The 23,691-nt window shown below is 45.3% G+C and overlaps 1 protein-coding gene across 3 annotated transcripts; it reads right to left on the reverse strand.

Annotated features, from left to right (window-relative positions):
• Positions 1 to 8,645: 8,645 nt before the first annotated feature.
• Positions 8,646 to 23,196, reverse strand: LOC118384028 (EGF-containing fibulin-like extracellular matrix protein 2). 3 transcript variants are annotated; one of them, XM_052509581.1, is made up of 12 exons: positions 22,971 to 23,196; positions 22,731 to 22,761; positions 13,373 to 13,608; positions 12,995 to 13,043; positions 12,653 to 12,865; positions 12,220 to 12,342; positions 11,653 to 11,769; positions 11,366 to 11,485; positions 11,066 to 11,185; positions 10,769 to 10,895; positions 9,792 to 9,987; positions 8,646 to 9,507 (listed from the first exon to the last, which is right to left on the reverse strand). In XM_052509581.1, exons 3-12 carry the CDS (start codon positions 13,460 to 13,462, stop codon positions 9,346 to 9,348), a joined length of 1,317 nt encoding a protein of 438 aa, XP_052365541.1. In that variant the 5' UTR covers positions 13,463 to 13,608; positions 22,731 to 22,761; positions 22,971 to 23,196; the 3' UTR covers positions 8,646 to 9,345. The 3 variants fall into 3 exon arrangements, with proteins under 3 accessions (XP_052365541.1, XP_052365540.1, XP_052365547.1); XM_052509580.1 differs by lacking the exon at positions 22,731 to 22,761; XM_052509587.1 differs by lacking the exons at positions 22,731 to 22,761; positions 22,971 to 23,196 and adding an exon at positions 14,991 to 15,141.
• Between the last annotated feature and the right edge of the window lie 495 nt (positions 23,197 to 23,691).

Consider the following 23,691-nt stretch of genomic DNA (forward strand, 5'->3'; position numbering starts at 1 on the left):
TTTTGCACACCAATATCTTACCTGTACGTGCCCATCTGATCATTTATCACTCCAGTGTTAATCTGCAAAATTGTATTATTCGCCTCCTCATGCCTTTTGCACACATTGTATATAGACTGCCCATTTTTTTTTCTACTGTGTTATTGACTTGCTAATTGTTTACTCCATGTGTAACTCTGTGTTGTCTGTTCACACTGCTATGCTTTATCTTGGCCAGGTCGTAGTTGCAAATGAGAACTTGTTCTCAACTAGCCTACCTGGTTAAATAAAGGTGAAATAAAAAAAAATAAATAAAAAAATATGTCTTTAGCCTGGGTACAGAACAGGTTATGTCTTTAGCCTGGGAATAGAACAGTTTATGTCTTTAGCCTGGGTACAGAGCAGGTTATGCATTTAGCCTGGGTACAGAGCAGGTTATGTATTTAGCCTGGGTACAGAGCAGGTTATGTCTTTAGCATGGTACAGAGCAGTTTATGTATTTTGCCTAGGTTCAGAGCAGGTTATGTCTTTTACCTGGGTACTGAGCAGTTTATGTCTTTAGCCTGGGAATAGAGAAGTTTATGTCTTTAGCCTGGGTACAGAGCAGGTTATGTATTTAGCCTGGGTACAGAGCAGTTTATGTCTTTAGCATGGGTACAGAGCAGGTTATGTCTTTTGGCTAGGAATAGAGCAGGTTATGTCTTTAGCCTCGGTACAGAGCAGGTTATGTCTTTAGCCTGGGAATAGAGCAGTTTATGTCTTTAGCCTGGGTACTGAGCAGGTTTTGTCTTTAGCCTGGGAATAGAGCAGGTTATGTCTTTAGCCTGGGTACAGAGCAGTGTATGTCTTTAGCCTGGGTACTTGAGCAGTTTATGTCTTTAACCTAGGTACAGTGCAGGTTATGTCTTTAGCCTGGGAATATAGCAGGTTATGTCTTTAGCCTGGGTACAGAGCAGGTTATGTCTTTATCCTGGGTACAGAGCAGGTTATGTCTTTAGCCTGGGTACAGAGCAGGTTATGTCTGTAGCCTGGGTACAGAGCAGGTTATGTCTTTAGCCTGGGTACAGAGCAGTTTATGTCTTTAGCCTAGGTACAGAGCAGGTTATGTCTTTAGCCTGGGAATAGAGCAGTTTATGTCTTTAGCCTGGGTACTGAGCAGGTTTTGTCTTTAGCCTAGGTACAGAGCAGGTTATGTCTTTAGCCTGGGAATATAGCAGGTTATGTCTTTAGCCTGGGTTCAGAGCAGGTTATGTCTTTAGCCTGGGAATAGAGCAGTTCATGTATTTAGCCTGGGTACTGAGCAGGTTTTGTCTTTAGCCTGGGAATAGAGCAGGTTATGTCTTTAGCCTGGGTACAAAGCAGTGTATGTCTTTAGCCTGGCTACTGAGCAGTTTATGTCTTTAGCCTAGGTACAGAGCAGGTTATGTCTTTAGCCTGGGAATATAGCAGGTTATGTCTTTAGCCTGGGTACAGAGCAGGTTATGTCTTTAGCCTGGGTACAGAGCAGGTTATGTCTTTAGCCTGGGTACAGAGCAGGTTATGTCTTTAGCCTGGGTACAGAGCAGGTTATGTCTTTAGCCTGGGTACAGAGCAGGTTATGTCTTTAGCCTGGGTACAGAGCAGGTTATGTCTTTAGCCTGGGTACAGAACAGGTTATGTCTTTAGCCTGGGAATAGAACAGTTTATGTCTTTAGCCTGGGTACTGAGCAGGTTATGTCTTTAGCCTGGGTACAGAGCAGTGTATGTCTTTAGCCTGGGTACTGAGCAGTTTATGTCTTTAGCCTAGGTACAGAGCAGGTTATGTCTTTAGCCTGGGAATATAGCAGGTTATGTCTTTAGCCTGGGTACTGAGCAGGTTATGTCTTTAGCCTGGGTACAGAGCAGGTTATGTCTTTAGCCTAGGTACAGAGCAGGTTATGTCTTTAGCCTGGGAATATAGCAGGTTATGTCTTTAGCCTGGGTACAGAGCAGGTTATGTCTTTAGCCTGGGAATAGAGCAGTTTATGTCTTTAGCCTGGGTACTGAGGAGGTTATGTCTTTAGCCTGGGTACAGAGCAGGTTATGTCTTTAGCCTGGGTACAGAGCAGGTTATGCATTTAGCCTGGGTACAGAGCAGGTTATGTATTTAGCCTGGGTACAGAGCAGTTTATGTCTTTCTTCTAGGTACAGAGCGGTTTATGTCTTTATTCTAGGTACAGAGCAGGTTATGTATTTAGCCTGGGTACAGAGCAGGTTATGCATTTAGCCTGGGTACAGAGCAGGTTATGTCTTTAGCATGGTACAGAGCAGTTTATGTCTTTTGCCTAGGTTCAGAGCAGGTTATGTCTTTAGCCTGGGTACTGAGCAGGTTTTGTCTTTAGCCTGGGAATAGAGCAGGTTATGTCTTTAGCCTGGGTACAGAGCAGTGTATGTCTTTAGCCTGGGTACTGAGCAGTTTATGTCTTTAGCCTATGTACAGAGCAGGTTATGTCTTTAGCCTGGGAATATAGCAGGTTATGTCTTTGGCCTGGGTACAGAGCAGGATATATCTTTAGCCTGGGTACAGAGCAGGTTATGTCTTTAGCCTGGGTATAGAGCAGGTTATGTCTTTAGCCTCGGTACAGAGCAGGTTATGTCTTTAGCCTGGGAATAGCAGTTTATGTCTTTAGCCTAGGTCTAGAGCAGGTTATGTCTTTAGCCTGGGAATATAGCAGGTTATGTCTTTAGCCTGGGTACAGAGCAGGTTATGTCTTTAGCCTGGGAATAGAGCAGTTTATGTCTTTAGCCTGGGTACTGAGCAGGTTTTGTCTTTAGCCTGGGAATAGAGCAGGTTATGTCTTTAGCCTGGGTACAGAGCAGTGTATGTCTTTAGCCTGGCTACTGAGCAGTTTATGTCTTTAGCCTAGGTACAGAGCAGGTTATGTCTTTAGCCTGGGAATATAGCAGGTTATGTCTTTAGCCTGGGTACAGAGCAGGTTATGTCTTTAGCCTGGGTACAGAGCAGGTTATGTCTTTAGCCTGGGTACAGAGCAGGTTATGTCTGTAGCCTGGGTACAGAGCAGGTTATGTCTTTAGCCTGGGTACAGAGCAGGTTATGTCTTTAGCCTGGGTACAGAGCAGGTTATGTCTTTAGCCTGGGTACAGAGCAGTTTATGTCTTTAGCCTGGGTACTGAGCAGTTTATGTCTTTAGCCTAGGTACAGAGCAGGTTATGTCTTTAGCCTGGGAATATAGCAGGTTATGTCTTTGGCCTGGGTACAGAGCAGGTTATGTCTTTCGCCTGGGTACTGAGCAGGTTATGTCTTTAGCCTCGGTACAGAGCAGGTTATGTCTTTAGCCTGGGAATAGAGCAGTTTATGTCTTTAGCCTGGGTACTGAGCAGGTTTTGTCTTTAGCCTAGGTACAGAGCAGGTTATGTCTTTAGCCTGGGAATATAGCAGGTTATGTCTTTAGCCTGGGTACAGAGCAGGTTATGTCTTTAGCCTGGGAATAGAGCAGTTTATGTCTTTAGCCTGGGTACTGAGCAGGTTTTGTCTTTAGCCTGGGAATAGAGCAGGTTATGTCTTTAGCCTTGGTACAGAGCAGTGTATGTCTTTAGCCTGGCTACTGAGCAGTTTATGTCTTTAGCCTAGGTACAGAGCAGGTTATGTCTTTAGCCTGGGAATATAGCAGGTTATGTCTTTAGCCTGGGTACAGAGCAGGTTATGTCTTTAGCCTGGGTACAGAGCAGGTTATCTCTTTAGCCTGGGTACAGAGCAGGTTATGTCTGTAGCCTGGGTACAGAGCAGGTTATGTCTTTAGCCTGGGTACAGAGCAGGTTATGTCTTTAGCCTGGGTACAGAGCAGGTTATGTCTTTAGCCTGGGTACAGAGCAGGTTATGTCTTTAGCCTGGGAATAGAGCAGGTTATGTCTTTAGGCTGGGTACAGAGCAGGATATGTCTTTAGCCTGGGTACAGAGCAGGTTATGTCTTTTGCCTGGGAATAGAGCAGTTTATGTCTTTCGCCTGGGAATAGAGCAGTTTATGTCTTTAGCCTGGGTACCGAGCAGGTTATGTCTTTAGCCTGGGAATAGAGCAGGTTATGTCTTTAGCCTGGGAATAGAGCGGGTTAAGTCTTTAGCCTGGGTACAGAGCAGTTTATGTCTTTAGCCTGGGAATAGAGCAGTTTATGTCTTTAGCATGGGTGCAGATCAGGTTATGTATTTAGCCTGGGAATAGAGCAGGTTATGTCTTTAGCCTGGGTACAGAGCAGTGCATGTCTTTAGCATGGGTACAGTACAGTTTATGTCTTTAGCCTGGAATAGAGAAGTTTATGTCTTTAGCCTGGGAACAGAGCAGGTTATATGAGTTCTAGGAGAAGCCTGTCATGTTGGAGATGTCCTTAGATTGAGTGCTCTATATCTTCCATTAGATGTTTTATATCTTCCATTAGATGCTCTATATCTTCCATTAGATGCTAGTGATTGTATTAGGGTTTTTTCACAAAAAAGTTTTTTTTTTTAATTAACATTTATTTCACCTAATTTTAATAAAGAGCCCATGTTCAACTTAATAAAAAACACTTTTTCCTGTTTCAAGAGGTAAAAAAAAAATTACTAGAGTGCCAAAAACAGTAACAGAATTAACCATAACAGGGGTGACCATTGAATCCCCCCATGAGAGAGGGGATGGAAGCTTGTTGTGTGCAACAGAGATTGGCAGTTGAATGCAAGATTCACAAAAACATTTAAATAGTGAAAACATGTATAGCCTGTCTATCTATGGGTAACAGGGTTGATGTGTTATGCTCGACCCATTCAGTTTTACACCACAAAACACCAGAAAATGGCCTAAAAGAGTAGAACCAGAACACCTAGTTTTACACTATGATTTGATGTTAGATGTTCAATGTTTGTTTCGAAAAAGTCATTATAAAGGAATAGTTTCATCCTATTAAAATGAGAGTTCAGTTCACGTAACAGGGTTGACCTTAAAATCAGGGATATGTTCTTGTTTTTTAAACTTTGTACATATTTGTGTGTGTATCCATAGTGTCTTTAATCACATCTTCAGAAATGACTTTGTCAAAGTAACAAAATACCAATATTGGTGCACAGTTTCTACTTAGAATTGAAATGGGATGTGAAAGGGACACATTCCATGGAACAACCCACTACTGTCCCATTGACTCCCACCCCCACACCCAGCCCGCCCACGGTGGAAGGCTTGCCCAGGGAAACAAGCTCATACCTTGGTGGAAGTGGCAAAGAGAGGCCCACCGTTCCGCTCCCTACTGCCACCCCAAACACTCCACCCCATGTCTGCATACACTCACACACACACTCACAGTCTTATTACTCACACACAAACAAACACCCTCGCACATACAAATGCCCATACACGCCCACCCACACACAACATAGTGCCATCCTTCCCCGTGCCCACTGTGCGGACACAGCACAGTCTGATTCCATTTCACTCAGGTCATAACTGTGTCTCAGTGCCAACAGGAAATGCCATGGGACTTGTACCACTCTGTTCCTCCCCTGTAACCCACACACTCCTCCCACATACATCACTCCCCCCTCCTCCATATCCCGCAACAACATCAGGTTGTTAACTCTGATCTGACCACTAAGCCCTCAGCTAAGGCTAACATACTGATGCCATATGTTTTGGAACATCTCATTCCAAAATCATGGGCATTAATATGGAGTCGGTCCCCCTTTGCTGCTGTAACAGCCTCCACTCTTCTGGGAAGACATTCCACTAGATTTTGGAACATTGCTGTGGGGACTTGCTTCCATTCAGTCACAAGGGCATTAGTGAGGCCGGATACTGGCGTTGGGCGATTCGGCCTGGCTCCCAGACCGTTATACCTACTCCACCAAACTTTGCAGTTGGCACTATGCATTGGGGTAGGTAGCGTTCCCCTGGCATCTGCTAAACCCAGATTCATCTGTCGGACTGCCAGATGGTGAAGCATGATTCATCACTCCAGATAACACGTTTCCACTGGTCCAGAGTCCAATGGCGACGAGCTTTACACAACTCCAGCTGACGCTTGGTATTACGCATGGTGATCTTAGGCTTGTGAGCAGCTGCTCGGCCATGGAAACCCATTTCATGAAGTTCCCGATTAACAGTTATTGTGCTGATGTTGCTTCCAGAGGCACTTTGGAACTCTGTAGTGAGTGTTGCAACCGAGGACAGACAATTTTTATGAGCTTCGCGCTTCAGCACTCGGCAGTCCTGTTCTGTGAGCTTGTGTGACATACCACTTTGCGGCTAAGCCGTTGTTGCTCCTGGACGTTTCCACTTCACAATAACAGCACTTACAGTTGACCAGGGCAGCTCTAGCAGGGCAGAAATTTGACAAACTGACTTGTTGGAAAGGTGGCATCCCACATCAGTGAGCTCCTCAGTAAGGCAATTCTACTGCCAATATTAGGCTATGGAGATTGCATGGCTGTGTGCTCGATTTTATACACCTGTCAGCAACGGGTGTGGCTGAAAAATCTGAATCCGCTCATTTGAAGGGGTGTCCACATACTTGTGTACACTTCACGTTGCCTCTGCATCTCGCAAGCCTAGGAGTTCACTGATAGGGAGAGGGAAGGCAGGTTCAGTAGTCAGGTTACAAAACCAGCAGATTCCATCACCTCGGGTTGTTACTATTCCTGTCTCAGCCTGGGAGAGAGAGCTGTGTGTCACACTGCCCCCTTGTGGCTGTACTGGCTACAGACTTCACCTTCGGCTCCTTGTGTCTGTACTGGCTACAGACTTCACCCTCGGCTCCTTGTGTCTGTACTGGCTACAGACTTCACCCTCGGCTCCTTGTGCCTGTACTAGCTACAGACTTCACCCTCGGCTCCTTGTATCTGTACTGGCTACAGACTTCACCTTCGGGTCCTTGTGTCTGTACTGCCTACAGACTTCACCCTCGGCTCCTTGTGTCTGTACTGGCTACAGACTTCACCCTCGGCTCCTTGTGTCTGTACTGGCAACAGACTTCACCCTCGGCTCCTTGTGTCTGTACTGGCTACAGACTACACCCTCGGCTCCTTGTGTCTGTACTGGCTACAGACTTCACCCTCGGCTCCTTGTGTCTGTACTGGCTACAGACTTCACCCTCGGCTCCTTGTGTCTGTACTGGCTACAGACTTCACCCTCGGCTCCTTGTGTCTGTACTGGCTACAGACTTCACCCTCGGCTCCTTGTGTCTGTACTGGCTACAGACTACACCCTCGGCTCCTTGTGTCTGTACTGGCTACAGACTTCACCCTCGGCTCCTTGTGTCTGTACTGGCTACAGACTTCACCCTCGGCTCCTTGTGTCTGTACTGGCTACAGACTTCACCCTCGGCTCCTTGTGTCTGTACTGGCTACAGACTTCACCCTCGGCTCCTTGTGTCTGTACTGGCTACAGACTTCACCCTCGGCTCCTTGTGTCTGTACTGGCTACAGACTTCACCCTCGGCTCCTTGTGTCTGTACTGGCTACAGACTTCACTCTCGGCTCCTTGTGTCTGTACTGGCTACAGACTTCACCCTCGGCTCCTTGTGTCTGTACTGGCTACAGACTTCACCCTCGGCTCCTTGTGTCTGTACTGGCTACAGACTACACCCTCGGCTCCTTGTGTCTGTACTGGCTACAGACTTCACCCTCGGCTCCTTGTGTCTGTACTGGCTACAGACTTCACCCTCGGCTCCTTGTGTCTGTACTGGCTACAGACTTCACCCTCGGCTCCTTGTGTCTGTACTGGCTACAGACTTCACCCTCGGCTCCTTGTATCTGTACTGGCTACAGACTTCACCTTCGGGTCCTTGTGTCTGTACTGGCTACAGACTACACCCTCGGCTCCTTGTGTCTGTACTGGCTACAGACTTCACCCTCGGCTCCTTGTGTCTGTACTGACTACAGACTTCACCCTCGGCTCCTTGTGTCTGTACTGGCTACAGACTACACCCTCGGCTCCTTGTGTCTGTACTGGCTACAGACTTCACCCTCGGCTCCATGTGGCTGTACTGGCTACAGACTTCACTCTGGGCCTGATTATGTAAGACTGCATGGCGTATGAGTCATCACCATTGAGCTGAGGATAGAGGGGAGGGGAGGGGAGGGGTGTGTGTGTGTGTGTGTCAAGGTGGAGGCTGGCTGGGCAGAGTGAGCAGCAGCGGAGGCGATGGACGGTGCATTAGGGCTTTCCCCTGTTTTTTTTGTGGACAGGAGAAGAATCACTACCCAAGCAATATGGCTTTAGTCACCCAGGGGAGAGGCTGTGGCTGTTCCATCAGTATGCCACTGCAGAGCAGGTCGCCTTGTTATGCCCCACATATTAAGGCTAATGAGTCTTAACTGAATATTGACCCGTATAATCCAGCTGATTTCTCTAGCGAGACCTTCTGCCTCCTCTCATTGTTCAAGAGATCTTTTCCATTCTCTCAGTGGTTGTCACACAAGAAGCCCAGGCATGTTCTGCAGCTGTGGAAAGACAGAGTGCCACTGGCACTGGAGCACAGTGGACCTGGGGGGATACATTCAGAAAGGTCAACTAGCTACGACCATAGCACGCTGTGGGGGAAATTAGGACATACTGGTTGAAGGAAAAGGAGAAACAGGAGTTGAAGAAGTAGGAGAGAAATGGGACTATATTAAGAAGGGTGACATGGTGAAATAATATGCACAAAAAGCTATGGTTAACACGTGATTTAAATGTATATCGTTTTATTTTGTATCAGCTTTCTGATACAGCTTTCTGTAACGTTACAAAGCTACAAACGGTGCGTGAGTGAGTCAGAGCTTCAGCACCAGGACTAGGTATGATTCAGGAATTCAGGAGAAGAGGTTTGATCTGAGTGGTTATTGAGTCGTGTCCATGGATGATAAGGGAAACTGTCATAAAGGAATGGGAATAGCACGAAAACATAGGAGTGAGAATGAGTCTGTTCAAAGCAAGGGAACGACAGAGTCTGGATGAGAATGATTATGATACAATGATAACGTAATACGTTTTTTGGTTCTCTCTAGATCTTCAATTGGAGGGTGTTTGGTTGGTACCAAAGGTTACTAGGGTAATGGGCAACGTGGAGCGGTTGAGAATGATACTCTAGGAGGCAGGGAGCAAACATGTACAGTATATCAATACTACTTCGTAGTATTCATATTTATCAGTCATACGTTATTGATGCAGTATTCCTTTTTTATACATTTATTTTTACCTCACTCTATCTTAGCTTTCCCAAATGATTGGGATTTGACAGAGTTGTGTGTTACCTTTGACATCATGTTACATTATCTGACTGTTCTGTTTCTGACCCCTTTCAATTCTAGATTGTTCTGTGTTTCCTATTTGTCCTCTCTTGTGTCTATACTGTGTGTCCCCCTCTTTCTATCTCTCTCCCCTTCCTCTAGAAGGCATGAGGCCCTACGTAGATGGACAGTCGCAGGGCCGAACTGGTCTGGTAGCTCAGGAGGGGATTGACTGACACCATCTCCAGGTCCAATGTGTACTCCAGGGGTCCTGTCACGGCCCGGGCTAAAACCAACATGGCGCTGATGTTGTTGATTTGCTGAGGGAGACACAGAGATGATAGTGAGGTTAGTCAGAGTCAGTCACACTACATTAGGCAGAAAAAGTGGGTGTTTGTTTGACATATTTCTCCTAGTCTTCGAAGTCAAGAAGCTTATCTAAGTGTTGTTATGATGCAAGGTCTCAAAACTGCAATACAACACGTTTCTAGACCTCCACTGTCATCATACATTCACTAGTCTATCATCATATATTCACAAAGTGGATGGGAGGGTGACTCAGGCTGGTGCTATACAAGGGTTGTTACACTATATCTGTGCTCACTCTGATGTAGAAGTCTCCGTTGTCGTCTCCAGAGCGGATACGGAAGGTGTTGTAGGCTCCGGGGTAGACGCTGGTGGCCTGGATCTGAAAGATGTCTGAGGGGACGGAGCGTTCCGACGTGATGCTCATGTAGCGGTGGACGATAGAGAAGGGTAGGTCTCGACAGGCTGGCTTGGTCACAGGACAAACACAACGACTAGACACACAGGAGAGAAAAGTAGCAGTTTTTAGTCCTCTCTCTGAGAGACTGTATATGAGTTGTGTCGTTAGTGGAAGTCACTTCCTGAAATTTGACATCATGAACTAGACTGCTTAATGATTCACTTTTGATTCTGTTTCATTGAAATTAAAACTGAATATTTGTTCATCAATATTGTATATTTAGTGATGAATATGTCCTCTGAAATGCTCATGCCTCTAGATAAAATGTTCAAAAGAGTAGTTCATAACTCAACCACTAGAGGGGTATGTTGCAATACAGAAGGAGCACTGGCGAACTATCCTCAAACCAAGACGGATTACATACAACTGTATTTGAACAGTGGCCATTTCCCCAAGTCATTTTCTGAAACCTTTTCATAGAGCCAAAACAAGTTGAGGGAAATACACCACTGTCCACACCTGTTATCAATTTAACACGTGTTTCCCTCTTCTAACAGCTTTCTAATTGTACTGGAACACGTTCAACTGAAAAGGGCACAGAATTGGACAGAAATATGGAAAAAGTAATTGGAGCAATCTTAGAAATAATGTGAGCTGTGCTCCATGCAGAGCGAGGCTGATGATATGGACAGAGGTTGATAATGGGGGAAAAGGTGTGTGTGTGTGTGTGTGTGTGTGTGTGTGTGTGTGTGTGTGTGTGTGTGTGTGTGTGTGTGTGTGTGTGTGTGTGTGTGTGTGTGTGTGCGTGTGTGTGTGTGTGTGTGTGTGTGTGTGTGAGCGTGTGTGTGAGCGTGTTTTAATAAATGTTCACTCACTTGTCAGTTATTTGGATGTAAGGGTCCTGACAGAGGTTGGTGTCCACACACTGGTAGGCACCGTGGATATTCACACAGGTCTGTCCTGTAGTACACTGGTGCTCTCCGGTCTCACACTCATTTATATCTGGGGGGAGAGGGATAGAGAGAAGGTTAAGAATACAATAGGAGAAAATCTAAATGAATAGAATAGAATCAAGTTGTCCACTAACTAGGACAACGAAAGAACACAGGTACAATTAGCTGACGTTGAAGTGAAAGACGGGCAAAAGGAGAACAGATGGAGAGGGTGCTTACCCTGGCATAGTCGGGTGCCCAACAGCTGGTAGCCTTCTGGGCACTGACAGGAGAACTTCCCGGGTTCATTGACACACTGGAACTGGCACAGGTAACTGGAGTAGCTGCACTCGTCTATGTCTGCAGAACGCAGGAGGGGGAGAGAGGGGAACAGCGTTTCAGATCATAGCGCAGCTGTTTTAACCAAAGAAACAGACAGAGAGCTTTTAAATAATGCAAGAAAGAAAGTGATTGGTTTTTCTTTTCAGATCGTAGCACTGCGATTTTAATGGCACTATAGAGACAGACAGATCCTCTCACCATTGCAGGCGAAGCCGTCAGGCCCCAACTCGTAGCCCTGGTCACAGCGACAGAGGAAGGTACCGTAGGTGTTATAACACCTCTGCTGACAGGGGGCGCCCATGTCACACTCATTCACATCTGGAAGGAGGACGAAAGGGAGAAGTCTATCAGTATATACATTCTAACATCAGTCTGGATAGTGTGGGACTCTGTACATTTGTCTGGTTGTAGCTATTAGTTTTACCATGACTCTGTGTGTATACAGTATGCGGTATTGCGTGTGTGCGTGTCTGACCATGCCTCACCAATACAGGAGCGGTTGTTGCCGGCCAGCTGGAAGCCTGGTTCACACTGACAGGAGAAGGAGCCGGGGACGTTGACACAGCGATGCTGACAGTACCTGTACCTGCACTCATCAATATCTAACAGCACAGATGGAAGGAGAGCATTCAGAAACAGTTCCAGAGAAAGAGGAGATTGCTTTGACCAACCAGGTTGTTATGGTAAAGGAGAATTTGATCCAAGGACTTGCCTGGTTAAATAGAGGTCAAATAACATGCTACAATGACTAAGCTGAACCACAACAATGCAGTGAGACCACAAACAGTGAGTTGGTGTGACTCAGGCCAAGGAGTAGGCTGGTTAGAGAGAGTCCTATGGAGAGTGCTATACATTCTTAGAAAGAATGGTGCTATCTAGAACCTAAAAGGGTTATTTGGCTGTCCCCATAGGAGGACCATTTGAAGAACCCTTTCTGGTTCCAGGTAGAACAATTTCCCCAGAGGGTTCTAGATGGAACCCAAAAGAGTTCCTACGGGGACAGCCGAAGAACCCTTTTATAAAACCCTTTTTAAGAGTATAGTTTGACTTACCAATGCACTCGGTGCCAACCTTGCTGTAACCATCAGGACACTGGCAGGTAAAGGCTCCAGGTGTGTTGATGCACTGCTGGCTGGGCTGGCAGTCGTGTTCATCTCTCTCACACTCATTCACATCTGCGTGTGTCATATGGCAATGAAACACACCGTTTTTAAGTAACATAGGAAGTTAATACATTTGATGCACCAACAGCTGAGAATTCCCCACTTTGCTGAATTGTTATTCCTGTCTCATGCATTCCCCATCAACAACAACACCTACCACCCCGACCCCAAGGACAACAGGACAAACAGCTCTTTCACCACTCTCCGTCCCATAAAACTAAGAGCAGCTGTCCTCGTGAAATCTACACATTCCAGTAACAGCTATCCACGTACACACACACACATTATCCCTCCCCTGTCTCATCCTCCAGCCGGTACTCACCCACACAGCTGTCTCCCTGGGGTTCGTAGCCCAGAGGACAGGGGTTGAAGGGCTCTCTGGCGGTGCTCTCCAGGTTGGTCCCAGGCTGGCTGGGGGGGTCCTGGGCTGGGATGACTGAGGCAGAGCGGGGGAGGCACAGGTAGCCCCCGTAGTGGTTGAAGCACTTCATCTCACCCTTACAGGCCTCTGGAATGGTCTCACACTCATTTATGTCTGACGGGAGAGAGGGAGAGACAGGGAGAGGCTGAAGGAAAAGGACTGAAAGACAGGAGTGGTTTCAAGTTGTAATGCTCTCACTCAGGACACGGACATGGGGACATGAGGATAAGCGAGAGCCTTTACCTTTGCAGTGCTGAGTCTGGGAGTCCCATTGATACCCATCTGTGCATTCCTACAGATAGCAGGAGAGAGTCTCATGTACTGTATCATCCAAATAACCTTTCATGTACAGCTATTATATGCACTTTAAATCATGGTTGTCCACTGTCACACCAATAGGATGAGAGGGAGGAGGAGATGATGACACATAGTCATGAGCACAGAGAACAGGTCAGCGGAGGTCAACTGAAAAGAGAAGAGCAGCTGCAGTACAAAAAGGGGTCAAATCATCAGTCTGGTACATGGTGGGAGGAGGACGAAAAGATAGCAAGGTAGGAGAGAGGGATTGAGAGAGTGAGAGAACGAGAGTCCTGGTTTGCACGCCGAAATACCCATCCTTACCGTGTAGGTGTCACTTTCTGTAGGTGGCTGTGAAATAGCACTGCGGAGGATCACAGACACACACAGGATGGACACACACACGCCCCGCATGCTCACGTACTGACTGGCAGATAGAACAGGATCACACGCGTTAATACACACTGGCACAGCCGGCGGGTCACACAGGTAACGGCGCCTCAGGTCAGGATGAAAGAAGCTTCCGACTTGTTGTGGTGCTCAGAGCAGTTCAGTGGTATCTGTAGAGAGGGAAAGGGGAGAGAAAGAGAAAGAGAGAAAGAAAGAGAAAGAGAAAGAGACAGAGAGAGAGAGACAGAGACACACACTCTGGTGACTCATTGACCTGGGTTGAGAACACTTCAGAAAGAGAGAGATAGACTCAACAACCTGAGTGGTAAATCATCCACCTCATAAACTTCTCAAAACACTGAGCTGTGTGTTGACATCTTTTCTAAAGCCAGGCTCAGACACAGAGCAGAAGTCAAGTCAAACAAGTGACATGTGACATTATTTGCTAATCAAACATATTTCCCCCTGAATCCACGCCAGTATTATGGAGAGGAAGTACATCTCCCCCTGCTGGTGAAAGATAAATATAAGGATGGACTCCATCCATCAGCTAAAAATAAAGAAAAGTCAACAGCAAGGAAATGCTTTCATTATAGCTCTCCACACACAGCCATCTATTCCCTAGACAGCCCCACTGTAACTGGGACTAGGAATACACACACACACACACACGGAAGCGCCCATACACACACCACACACACACAAGCCCGCTGGGACTTCACATTGAAATCTTGTGGAGGCTGAACCTGCAGTATATCAGAGTGGGCCACTAAACACAGTAACCCTGTAAGAGGTCCAAAATCTCAGGGTATTATCTGTCAATTTCAAGACATTACTTTCCGTTCTCCCAGATGTCGCAGGCTCTCAGACAGGTATCTGCTCTGTTCATCCATCTACATCACTGTTACTAGTACCACGTAATCCATTGTTGTCTTTATCTGAGCCTTGCTTCATTCATCATCATGGCTAGTGTTATTAATCACTGAAGTACTGCATATGGAGGTGGAGAAGTATACAGACAGGGCTTTGCTGCCTATTTCAGGAGAACCCAACCATCCTCCATGTAATGTTCTTGGCACGAGGAAGCACAGCTGTTTAAGTAGAACATGTACCTAGACAAATAAATCCTCAATTCCAGCTCCCCATTTCTGAGTAACCGTTGTTCGTGCAAAACTGTCAGCAGAGGCTCCAGACAGAATAGATGAAGAGGAAAGTTATAATCACTGCTTTCTTTGTACGTGTACACACACACATGCACGCGCACGCACACACTTTAAATATTTTATTGAATCCACCAATCACATTATATCACAAAGGACCCATTTCAAGAGTCACTCACGTGAACAAAAAGAGCTTCTCCTCCACACAGCTAGGTGGCCCATAACTGCCGAAACAGAGAAGTAATCTACTGTACATGCACACACCTACACACACACAAACCTCATGCCGAGTGTGTTGGCTATTATGCTAATTAACAAAAAAAGAGGCCACAGAGTGACGTGCGTGCCACACGTAAATACTGTCTTACATCACACTCCAAATGTAGCCTTACCTTCGCTCTGAAGCACCAACACCAAGAGCAGATGTTCCACTGAGTTCCCAGGACAAGTACCCACTCAGTATACACAATGCACTTGTCACACAACTTCACAATCTTTCATACACTCACAAAAGTCTTATAGTGGGCCTTGCATCATATCATCTTCAATAGGTCTGCATCATAAGCAGGAGGACACTTATATACAGCCCCGATATGAGGACACGTCAGAATCCTTGTGTAGACACTGTGGTACTCTTACAGCCAGGGCGGGGGGGATCTGACCTAAAACCACCAAAAAACAAAAACTGTCCGCCCGAGTCCACTCAGTCACCCAGGACTGTGGGCAGCAGGGAGACGTGGGTATGTACTGCCCCGCCACCGCTGACCAGTGAGCACCAAGTGGTGTTTGGACCTCTGGAATGCCCGTGGCAAGGATGTGGGCTGCAGTTCCCAGTAGGGATACCCTACTATCAGTGTTTCCCAGAGTATCAGGTTCTGGGAAAGCCCCCCATGGTTCATGTAGGACAGCTGCTGCCAACCCTACAGCCTCTGGTCTCTGAGTGGGCGGATGGTTCGTCACTCTGACAGCCCTCCACAGGTCAACCACTGGTCTGTTCATTGTTTGTGGTTCTGGTAAAGACAAGCGTTGTTGAAGAAATATATGATTTCCTTGACTGTCATTAAAATGGAATTACAGTTGTATGACTAAAGGAAAATGGGTAGCGTGAAAAACTTGCCATTTAACAGAAGTGTAGAACCACGTAGTTTACCATTTTTCACAGAAATATATATATATATAAAGTTGAAGTTGGAAGTTTACATACACCTTAGCCAAATACATTTAAACTCAGTTTTTCACAATTTCTGACATCGAATCCTTGTAAAAATTCCCTGTCTAGGTCAGTTAGGATAACCACTTCATTTTAAGAATGTGAAATGTCAGAATAATAGTAGATAGAAGGATTTATTTCAGCTTTTATTTCTTTCATCACATTCCCAGTGGGTCAGAAGTTTACATACACTCAATTAGTATTTGGTAGCATTGCCTTTAAATGGTTTAACTTGGGTCAAACGTTTCAGGTAGCCTTCCACAAGATTGCCACAATAAGTTGGGTGAATGTTGGCCCATTCCTCCTGACAGAGCTGGTGTAACTGAGTCAGGTTTGTAGGCCTCCTTGCTCGCACACACTTTTTCAGTTCTGCCCACACATTTTCTATATGATTCAGGTTAGGGCTTTGTGATGTCCACTCCAATACGACTTTGTTGTCCTTAAGCCATTTTGCCACAACTTTGGAAGTATGCTTGATCATTGTCCATTTGGAAGACTCATTTGCAAATAAGCTTTAACTTCCTGACTGATGTCTTGAGATGTTGCTTCAATATATCCACATAATTTTCCTCCCTCATGATGCCATCTATTTTGTGAAGTCCCGCCTGCAGCAAAGCACCCCCACAACATGATGCTGCCACCCCCGTGCTTCACGGTTAGGATGGTGTTCTTCGGTTTGCAAGCCTCCCCCTTTTTCCTCCAAACATAAAAATGGTCATTATGGCCAAACAGTTCTATTTTTGTTTCATCAGACCAGAGTACATTTCTCCAAAAAGTATAATCTTTGTTTCCATGAGCAGTTGCAAACCGTAGTCTGGCTTTTTTATGGCAGTTTTGGAGCAGTAGCTTCTTCCCTGTTGAGTGGCCTTTCAGGTCATGTCGATATAGGACTTGTTTTACTGTGGATATAGATACTTTTGTACCTGTTTCCTCCAGCATCTTCACAAGGTCTTTTGCTGTTGTTATGGGATTGATTTTCACTTTTCGCACCACAGTATGTTCATCTCTAGGAGACAGAACGCGTCTCCTTCCTGAGCGGTTTGACGGTTGCGTGGTCCCATGGTGTTTATAGTTGCGACTATTGTTTGTACAGATGAACGTGGTACCTTCAGGCATTTGGAAATGGCTCCCAAGGATGAACCAGACTTCTGGAGGTCTACAAAACATTTTCTGAGGTCTTGTCAATCATAGAGGCACTGAGTTTGAAGGCAGGCCTTGAAATACATCCACAGTTACACCTCCAATTAACTCAAAGGATGTCAATTAGCCTATAAGAAGCTTCTAAAGCCATGACATAATTTTCTGGAATTTTCCTAGCTGTTTAAATGCACAGTCAACTTAGTGTATGTAAACTTCTGATCCACTGAAATTGTGATGCAATTTCTTTGCTTTTTAATGTGTTTGAGCCAATCAGTTTTGTTGTGACAAGTTAGGGGTGGTATACAGAAGATAGCCCTATTTGGTAAAAGTCCATATTATGGCAAAAACAGCTCAAATAAGCAAAGAGAAACGACAGTCCATCATTACCTTAAGACATGAAGGTCAGTCAATGCGGAAAAATTCAAGAACCTCAAAGTGCAGTCGCAAAAAAATTCAAGCGCGATGATTAAACTTGCTCTCATGAGGACCACCACAGGAAAGGAAGACCTAGCGTTCCTCTGCCGCAGAGGACAAGTTAATTTGCGTTACCAGCCTCAGAAATTGCAGCCCAAATAAATGCTAAGAAGATACTTGCTTTGGGCCAAGAAACACGAGCAATGGACATTAGACCGGTGGAAATCTATCCTTTGGTCTGATGGGTCTAAATTTGAGGATTTTGGTTCTAACTGCCGGGGTTTTGTGAGATGCCGAGTGGGTGAACGGATGATCTCCACGTGTGTAGTTCCCACCATGAAGTATGGAGTAGGCGGTGTGATGTGCTTTGCTGGTCACACTGTCATTGATTTAATTAGAATTCAATGCACAATTAACCAGCATGGCTAGCAATACGCCATCCAATCTGGTTTGCGCTTAGTGGGACTATCATTTGTTTTACAACAGGACAATGATCCAACCCACCTCCAGGCTGTGTAGGTGGCTATTTGGCCAAGAAGGAGAGTGATGTATTGCTGTATCAGATGACCTGGCCTCCACAATCATCCGTACTCAACCCAATTGAGATGGTTTGGGATGAGTTGGACCGCAGAGTGAAGGAAAAGCAGCCAACAAGTGCTCAGCATATGTGGGAACTCCTTGAAGACTGTTGGAAAAGCCTTGCAAGTGAACCTGGTTGAGAAAATGCCAAGGGTGTGCAAAGCTGTCATCAAGGCAAAGGATGGGTAATTTTGATTCATCTAAAATATAAAACACAAAGACACGGCGGTTGCAACCAAAAGACAGATTTCCACCGGCCTAATGTCCAATGCTCGCGTTTCTTGGCCCAAGCAAGTCTCTTCTTCTTATTGGTGTCCTTTAGTATTGGTTTCTTTGCAGCAATTCGACCATGAAGGCCTGATTCACACAGTCTCCTCTTAACAGTTGATTTTGCGAAGTGTGTGTTACTTGAACTCTGTGAAGCATTTATGTTGGCTGCAATTTTTAAGACTGGTAACTCCAATGAACTTGTCCTCTGCAGCAGAAGTAACTCTGAGTCTTCCTTTCCTGTGGTGGTCCACTTGAGAAACAGTTTCATCATAGCGCTTGATGGTTTTTGCAACTGCACTTGAAGAAACTTTCAAAGTTCTTGACATTTTCTGCATTGGCTGACCTTCATGTCTTAACATCATTTCTCTTTGCTTATTTGAGCCATAAAATGGACTTGGTTTTTTACCAAATAGGGCTATCTTCTGTATACCACCCCTAACTTGTCACAACACAACTGATTGGCTCAAATCAATCAATCAAATTCATTTATAAAGCCCTTATTACATCAGCTGATGTCAAAGTGCTGTACAGAAACCCAGCCCAAAACTCCAAACAGCAAGCAACGCAGGTGTAGAAGCATGAACCTTTACAGGATCGGTGTCACCCCGCGGGATGGTTGAGCTAACGTAGGCTAATGTGATTAGCATGAGGTTGTAAGTAACAAGAACATTTCCCAGGACATAGATAAATCTGATATGGGCAGAAAGCTTAAATTCTTGTTAATCTAACTGCACTGTCTAATTTACAGTAGCTATACCATGCTATTGTTTGAGGAGAGTGCACAGTTATGAAAAAAATGTATCAATAAACAAAATGTATCAATAAACTAATTAGGCACATTTGGGCAGACTTGATACAACATTTTGAACAGAAATGCAATGGTTCATCGAATCAGTCTAAAACTTTGCACATACACTGCTCCCATCTAGTGTCCAAAATCGACATTGCGCCTAACATGAAATAGTACATTGTGACCGTTCCTCTTTCATTTCAAAGATAACGGAACAAAAAATAAGAAAGAAACACATTTTTTTCTTTGTTTTACCTTTTACCAGATCTAATGTGATACATTATCCAACATTAGTTTATTTCCACAAACTTCAAAGTGTTTCCTTTCAAATGGTATCAAGAATATGCATTTCCTTGCTTCAGGTCCTGAGCTACAGGCAGTTAGATTTGGGTATGTCATTTTAAGGGAAAACTGGGGGAAAAAAGTTTGTGATCATTACGAAGGAAAGAAATTCCACAACTTAAATTTTCACAGGGCACACCTGTTAATTGAAATGCATGAAGCTGGTTGAGAGAATGCCAAGAGTGTGCAAAGCTGTCATCAAGGCAAAGGGTGGTTACTTTGAAGAATCTCAAATATAACAAAATATATTTGATTTGCTGAACACTTTTTTGGTTACGACATGATTCCATGTGTGTTATTTCATAGTTTTGATGTCTTCACTATTATACTACAATGTAGAAAATAGTAAAAAATAAAATAAAATGTTTAAAAAAACTTGAATGAATAGGTGTGTCAAACCTTTGACTGGTAATGTATATATATATACAGTGCCTTCTGAAAGTATTCAGACCCCTTTACTTTTTCCAAATTTATTTACAGCCTTATTTTAAAATTGATTAACTGGTTTATTTTCCCTCATCAATCTACACAAAATACCCCACAATGACAAAGCAAAAACAGGTTTTTAGAAATATTGGCTAATTTATTATAAATAAAAAAACTTAAATATTACATTTACATTAGTATTCAGACCCTTTAGTCAGTACTTTGTTGAAGCATCTTTGGCAGTAATTACAGCCTCGAGTCTTCTTGGGTATGACTCTACAAGCCTGGCACCCCTGTATTTGGGGAGTTTCTCCCATTCTTCTCTACAGATCCTCTCAAGCTCTCAGGTTGGATGGGGAGCATTGCTGCACAGCTATTTTCAGGTCTCTCCAGAGATGTTCAATCGGGTTTAACTCCGGGCTCTGGCTTGGCCACTCTAGGACATTCAGAGACTTGTCCCGAAGCCACTCCTGCGTTGTCTTGGCTGTGTGCTAAGGGTCGTTGTCCTGTTGTAAGTGAACCTTCGCCCCAGTCTGAGGTCCTGAGCCCTCTGGAGCAGGTTTTCATCAAGGATCTCTCTGTACTTTGCGCCTTCCACTGTCCATTGCTCCTGCCACTGAAAAACATCCCCACAGCATGATTCTTCAACCACCATGCTCCACTGTAGGGATGGTGCTAGGTTCCTCCACAGCATGATTCTTCAACCACCATGCTCCACTGTAGGGATGGTGCCAGGTTCCTCCACAGCATGATTCTTGAACCACCATGCTCCACTGTAGGGATGGTGCCAGGTTCCTCCAGACGTTACGCTTGGCATTCAGGCCAAATAGTTCAATCTTGATTTCATCAGACCAGAGAATGTTGTTTCTCATAGTCTGAGAGTCTTTATTTGCCTTTTGGCAAACTCCAAGCAGGCTGTCATGTGCCTTTTACTAGGAGTGGCTTCCGCCTGGCCACTCTATCATAAAGGCCTAATTAGTTCAGTCCTGTACAGATGGTTGTCCTTCTGAAAGGTTATCCCATCTCCACAGAGGAACTCTAGAGCCCTGTCAGAGTGACCATAGGGTTCTTGGTCACATCCCTGACCAACGCCCTTAACCCCCGATTACGCAGTTTGCCAGGACGGCCAGCTCTAGGAAGAGTCTTGGTGGTTCCAAACTTCTTCCATCTAATAATGATGGAGGGCACTTTGTTCTTGGGGACCTTCAACACTGCAGACATTTCTTGGTACCCTTCACCAGATCTGTGCCTCGACACAATCCTGTTTCGGAGCTCTACGGACAATTCCTTCGACCTCATGGCTTGGTTTTTGCTCTGACATGCACTGTCAACTCTGGGACCTTATATAGACAGGTGTGTGCCTTTCCAAATCATGTCAAATCAATTGAATTTATCACAGGTGGACTACAATCAAGTTGTAGAAACATCACAATGATGATCAATGGAAACAGGATGCACCTGAGCTCAATTTCGAGTCTCATAGCAAAGGGTCTGAATTCTTATGTAAAATAAGATATTTCTGTTTAAACCTGTTTTCTCTTTGTCATTATGAGTGATTGTGTGTAGCTTGCTGATGATTTTTTTTGTATTTAATACATTTTAGAATAAGGCAGTAATGTAAAAAATGTGTGGAAAAAGTCAAGGGGTCTGGAAACTTTACTTGGTTTGAACAAGGAATTCAACTACTCTTGGGGGACAATGTGATGTCTTTAATTGGCCCAGGTGCTTACTTATGTTACTGGCATCAGTAGTATGTTAACTCGTGCAACAGGAGGCATCACTCTCCCTGAATCCACACCATCAGCAGAATGACTAAGCAAAATATCCACAGGGTCAAACAGAAATGACCTCATGGGGACTAGGCAAAACACATAGCGAGACCACACACACAGTTATACACACATACAACTACATCTACACACACACCGGTGGGAGAGCCAACCAGAGATGGTCCTATCTTGAGATGTGCATACTGTACATAGCCAGCTTTGTTCTGTTCTGCTCAGTAGCGCATGGATTTGCTCTCTCCCTAACATGGTGGCCTGGTGGGCTCAAGTTGTGCTCTGCTCCCCTCGCTGCACTGAACCTGCCACCCAGAGGCCAGAACTTCTTACATGTGATACCACTGAACTCCTGTGATGGGAGATTTCTCTCACATTGCCGGACAGTAGCTCTGCAGAAAAACACATAACAGTTCCCTATGGAGTTAGCCTGTTGTCCCATTAGCACAGGGCGGCAGTCTGCTGGGGAGTACATTGCTGTAGTAAATGGATGAGGTGAGGCGTGCCGAGGGCAGGAGATAATGGACACAGGGTGGGTCAGAGGGGGGAGTTTGGTCCTCTGGGGTGCAACTCTCTGACCCTCCTTGGCATGCTTCTGCACTTTCCCCTGAATCACTGTAGTCATTCCAGCCTCATACAGGCCTATGAACGGACTATTCTTTCTGTCAAATGTTAGTTATTAAGAGTATATAAACAAAGCGATAAAATGGGGCCCTGCTCTGCACAGAAGTGGTACGTATGTAACGGAGTAGGAAGGCAGTGTCCTGCACTGTGATGGTGTGTGTATATAGGAGTGAGAGTGTATACAGGGTGTGTTTAGTGCACCTGTCTCTCTAGTTTGATGTGGATGTCTTAGTGTGACCATATGGTACAAAAGGCCTGGCTGCTCTTCCTCACACTAATGGAAGACTTTCCAACAAACAAATCCTGAACTTAAGGTTTTCTCTTAACTGACCATGTTGTCTGGCAGGATTTGTCATGCAAAAGGTGCACAGGGGATATTAATAGACTTTGCGATTGTGACATTAAATAGTTGTGAAATAGTAGTTGGATCTGTAAGAGCGTTTTGTAATACATTTCCATTGACAAATACACCTACTATATTACACATGCTCTCTGTCCCCTCCCTCCCTCCAACTCCCTCTCTAACACACACACATACACAAGCGCAGGGCCTTACCACCTCAGCTCTTGTAAGGCTTGAACTGCAGCTGTGGAGGTTGAGAGGAGAGAATGGTTTAACTGTGACGTGTCCACCCCCTCCAGGAGCAAACAGAAGGTCAGAGGCATTACACACTTTTTCCCCCTTTTCTTTGTGACACACACACTTGGTTACTCACTCGCAAACACTCTCGTAGACACCCCCCCATCGCTCTTTCAAACCTGCACACACTGTCATTGTAAAACATGGTGAACTCACAGACAAGTCTTCTTTCCTGTGTGAAATCTTCTTCTTCTTGCTATCTTCAGGTCCCTAGTTTGTGTCCCTGTTGCTCTGTGCTCGATGTGCTGTTCTAGTCCGCTGGTGGTGGTAGTCCCTGGTGTGTTGTGAGCATGAAGAGCTGAAGTGGTCCTTCTGTCTGTCCTGCTCCTGCCTCTATGGCCCTGAGAGAGTGAGTGGGGAGATCGACAGCTGGAGCAGCTGAATGCATGCAGGGGAGGGAGAGAGAAAAAGAGAGAGGGAGAGAGGAGAGAAGGACAGCCCATTTCTACCCCCACTCTGGCCCCCTGCACTGCCATCCTCCACCCTCCCACCGACCCCCCTCCCTGACCCCCCAGGATGCAAATTCCTGGTCTGCGGCCCAAATTCCAAATCTGTCCAAATCACAGGCGGAACAACAACTTGCATAGATTCACACACATACTCCCACCTCCCCCCTGTGCCCCCACTCACTGGTCACACAACGCACCTGGTTTCATTTCAAATCACCCTCCACAGCTTCACAACTCACTCCCCCATTCACCCCCCATCTATCTATCCTTACCTCCCCCATCTTTTTCTCTCTTTCTGTACAGCCACTTAGTTTCCTTCACTCTCGTCCAATCTGACACAGACAGATATTTATAGCTTGGGAGAGAAGTTGGTGGAATGTGGACAAAAAAAAATTGCTAAGGAGAGAGGGAAAGAGACAAGCCCTCTT

This window comes from Oncorhynchus keta, chromosome 4 (genome assembly GCF_023373465.1).
Source record: "Oncorhynchus keta strain PuntledgeMale-10-30-2019 chromosome 4, Oket_V2, whole genome shotgun sequence".
Lineage (NCBI taxonomy): Eukaryota > Metazoa > Chordata > Actinopteri > Salmoniformes > Salmonidae > Oncorhynchus > Oncorhynchus keta.

Coding starts and splice junctions, on each gene's coding strand:
- LOC118384028 (XM_052509580.1), bottom strand. CDS start 13,462: ATGCGGGGCGTGTGTGTGTCCATCCTGTGTGTGTCTGTGATCCTCCGC. Junction 13,044..13,372: donor CAGAAAGTGACACCTACACG/GTAAGGATGGGT, acceptor TGCTATCTGTAG/GAATGCACAGATGGGTATCA. Junction 12,866..12,994: donor CCAGACTCAGCACTGCAAAG/GTAAAGGCTCTC, acceptor CTCTCCCGTCAG/ACATAAATGAGTGTGAGACC.